This window comes from Cajanus cajan, chromosome 3, assembly GCF_000230855.2.
Source record: "Cajanus cajan strain Asha chromosome 3, NIPB_CcT2T_4, whole genome shotgun sequence".
In the NCBI taxonomy this organism is placed as follows: Eukaryota; Viridiplantae; Streptophyta; class Magnoliopsida; order Fabales; family Fabaceae; genus Cajanus; species Cajanus cajan.
Window position 1 is genome coordinate 10,480,470 of NC_138519.1, and position 4,266 is coordinate 10,484,735.

The window sequence follows — 4,266 nt, forward strand, 5'->3', positions numbered from 1 at the left end:
ATTTAATAATTAGATGGTTGAAACTCATTATAAATCAAGTTATTATTAAATATAATAACTCTATTAAAAATTAATCTTAAAAGGAAATCTCTCTATCTTTATGACAAAATCATTATATTTGTTGTCAATATATATATGACAACAAAATCTTCAACTAAGTAAAGAAAAACTGACTGGGCAACAGGTATGGAAATTGACAACTAATAAAACCATCACTAATCAAATAATTAGTCAAAAGAAACCTCCAACATAATCCATCATCAACATCTACTCATCATGTCATTATTCGCAACTTCCACTTTGAGGCCATTTCTAATAACCCGTTACTTAAAACAAGGATTTAACCTAATGCCATTACATTGATTTTCCAACTGCATCATTAACAATAATAATCAAATTTTGCCAGAGTAATTTCTTATATAAATATAATTTTAAAGATAATTATTATAAAATTAATAAATTTATCATATATATATATATATATATATATATATATATATATATATATATATATATATATATATATATATATATATATATATATATATATAACCACTGTAGTTAGATATTAGTATAAAAAAACTCATTATTTAGCTGACCCATTCCTTACCTTGATTTGCCAACCCCACTTTAAAAACTAACATTGTTTAATATACTTTTTTTTTTTAAGGGATTAATATACTTTTTCTAATACACTTTGTTTTTAAAATTGATTGAAAACTATATAAATTATAAGTAAGATTTATTAAATTTGAACTAACATTCAAAATTATTTTTTTTGTGATTTTTAAATAATTTTAATTAACATAAATAGTGCATTATAGAATGCATTTACAATCATTTTATTCAACAACATCAATCCTTCAGATTTTTCTCAATTTATTAATGGACCAGTGGGCCAATCCAAAATTCACATTGGGCTTTAGGCCCAAACTATATCCATTTTGAAGAAAGCGTTAACTCAAACGCAAAACAGATAGCTCCTTCTTTCTCCCACACTATCGCGATCGTTCATCAATGGCTACCCTCAACCTCTCTTCTTTGCAATCTCTCTCCTTTCATCGTTTATCCTCTTCTATTCCCCAAAATACCCCTACCCTTTCCTTCAATTTCCAACCAAAACCCTCCGCGAACCCGCGCCCAATTTCTCTGAAACCCTACCCTTCAGAGAAGCCTCGCGCACGTGTGGTGGCGCTGGCCGTGAAGGGCCTCGGAGAAACGGAGGCGGTGGCGGTGTCGCCGGTAAACGACGATCCCGCCGGAGAATTGCCGTCGGGCTCCGGCGTTTACGCCGTGTACGACAAGAACGGCGAGGTTCAGTTCATTGGTTTGTCGCGAAACATTGCGGCGAGCGTTTCGGTGCACTGGAAATCGGTGCCGGAGCTGTGCGGTTCCGTTAAGGTACTTTTCGATTGTTTATTCGCGTTGTTTCCTGTGGTTTCGGTTAGTGAGAATTTTATGACTTAGAAAATGGTTCATTTTGTGTGGTGCAACCTTGGGTTGTTTGATTATGTGTTTAACTTAGTGTTGCATTGGAGAATTTTAATTTTAATTTCCTTTTTCTTTTATTATTAGTGTTATTCTTTGGTTGTGTGGAGTTTAGTGACCTTGTTACTAACAGTGTATACTCAAAATACTGTTCCTCAGTGAAATATACTTTTATCTTTTAGTCTGAACGAAGTTAAGTTTTGGAGAAGGGAACTGATTTATGCTGGTGGTGGTGGTGTTGTATTTGAAGAAAATTATCAAACTAGAGAATATATATTAGAAGTACAGTGCTGTCAATACACTTTTTGATGTAACACACTTTTTTAACATACTCACTATTAGTGGTTAAAATTTATTGCTGATTATAAAATAATAGTAGGAACTCATTAAATAAGGAGTGGAAGTCACAGATTTATGATTTTCAATAAACTTCAGAGTGGAAGGAGTGTGTTGCTAGTATTTCTCTTAATAGAAATGAAAAAAAATTACCACTCCTCTCTTCTTGTCCAAAGCCTAACTCCCAAACATGGCATAAAGAAACGGAGAATCCATGCATAGTACGCATAGGTTGCTGAATCTTCCTTGTAGATGTTGATGCTGAGGGAAGATAATCATCTCATTTGCTTAAAACAAGAAAATTCTGATAGTAATACCTTGAGTTTTTGATGCCAAGAGTAGAACATGGGTTGTGATTTTGGCTCATTCTGTAATAAAATTCAGGCTGTTGACTCCCATGACAATGGCTATAAGGCCACAATATGTTGGTTGGTGTATTAATTACCTAGCGCCCATAGCGATTCGGCGGATGGATTTGCCTTGTACTTTAGCAGGTTGGGTGCTGCCGCTGCTTGTTGGGTGCTGTTGCTGCCTATTTTTTGTTTCGAGGCTTTTTTCCTTGTTGGGTGCTGTTGCTGATCAACAACAAAAAAGTAAAGAAATAAAGTTAAATTTATAAAAAAATAGGAGAATTAAAAAAAAATGACTGCACCTTTGTTAAGCCTTCGCTAGTAGAGCAGCCAGCTGTTGCTCTTCCAAATCTTCTGCAGTAGCACCTGCCTGCTGCTGCTCAACAACAAAAAAAGGTAAAAAAATGAAGTTAATATAAATTAAAAAATAAAGGAGAAATAAAAAAAAAAACCGTTGCACCTCTTTTAAGCCTTCGCTAGAAGCAGCTTGCAGCTACTCTTCCGAATCTTCTGTAGCATCAGGGTGTTGCTGCTGCTCAACAACAAAAAAAGTGGGAAAAAAAAAATGCAAGTTAAAATTATATTGGGAATGATACTTGTTAGTCATCCCCTTTCACTCCCTTCATTTCCTTTGTTTATAAACTTTTTTTTTTCTTTTTCCTTTAAACATACCATAATAATTTGCATTACTTGTGTTTTCGATATAATTGAGATCACTATTCTCCAAAATTCCAGTGATAATACTTCCCTGATGGTGGATTTTTCTTTTTGAAATTGTCTGCTGTAGGCCGGGATAGTGGATGAACCAGACAGAGAAGCTCTAACCCAAGCATGGAAGTCTTGGATGGAAGAATACATAAAAGTCAGTGGAAAAATTCCACCTGGCAATGAGTCAGGAAATGCCACTTGGGTGAGGCAGCCACCTAAAAGGAAGCCTGATCTTCGATTAACACCTGGTCGCCACATGCAATTAACTGTCCCCCTTGAAAATCTCATTGACACGTTGGTGAAACAGAACAAGGTAGTTGCATTCATTAAGGGTTCCAGAAGTGCACCACTATGTGGATTCTCACAGAGGGTGATAGCCATTCTTGAAAAAGAAGGAGTAGATTATGAGAGTGTAAATGTTCTGGATGAAGAGTATAACTACGGATTGAGGGAAACACTTAAAAAGTACAGCAACTGGCCCACATTCCCTCAGATCTTTTTGGACGGTGAACTGGTTGGGGGTTGTGATATTTTGACCTCCATGTATGAGAAAGGTGAACTGGCTAGCGTGTTCAAAAAATAGTTGTGCATGTTTTGCATTTTCTTTTGAACCGAGGAGATGTAGGAGTAGAAACTGGGGGAGTAAGGGAAGGTTATTTTCATGCTTTGTTGTATTAATAAATCTTTTAGATTTATGGGGGTAAAATTAAAAAAGGAAAATTAGTCATGTATATTTGATTTTTATCATAGGAGTTTGAAAGATTAATCGAACCTTGCAGGTGAGATGAAAATAGGGGCAGATCAGGCTAAATTTTTAAATATTTTTTTATAAAAAATAAAGTTTAAGTTTGATTTATTATTTATCCTAATTTTTTTTATAGGTTTAACTTAAACTTTTTAAGAGTGTGATTTATTAGATTATTTAAAAGTTTATTTATATGTTAAATAGGTCAATAAACTTGATTTTAAATAAGTTAATAAATTTATTTTTAAATATGTATATGAGTTTTTTTTCTTCAATTTACATGATATAAAAATAATTTATTCTATTATTATTAAAATTTAGAGATTAAAATAAAAATAAGAAAATTCTCTTAATAGAGATAACTTATGCATTTACAATTCTACTATCATATAATTAGACATAAATTATGATGATAAAAGATAATCTCATTAAAAAAAGTCTTTTCAAATATTTTTTATTTGGGATATTCGAAATAACTAATCATGAATTCAAAGAAAAAGAGTAAGTGGAGATGTAATCACAAGTTTTTATTTTCAATTTCTTGATTTTATTTAAATAAGAAATGAAAAATGTTTAAGTGTAGTAGAAATGTAAAAAATATGGATAATTTGATTTTATGTATAGAAATTTTATTTATTT

General features: G+C 32.5%; 1 protein-coding gene across 1 annotated transcript; it reads left to right on the plus strand.

The window, feature by feature from the left end:
- Positions 1 to 967: 967 nt before the first annotated feature.
- On the plus strand, positions 968 to 3,653 carry CXIP2 (CAX-interacting protein 2). The gene is made up of 2 exons (XM_020377851.3): positions 968 to 1,401; positions 2,962 to 3,653. Exons 1-2 carry the CDS (start codon positions 1,018 to 1,020, stop codon positions 3,463 to 3,465), a joined length of 888 nt encoding a protein of 295 aa, XP_020233440.2. The 5' UTR covers positions 968 to 1,017; the 3' UTR covers positions 3,466 to 3,653.
- Positions 3,654 to 4,266: the final 613 nt, after the last annotated feature.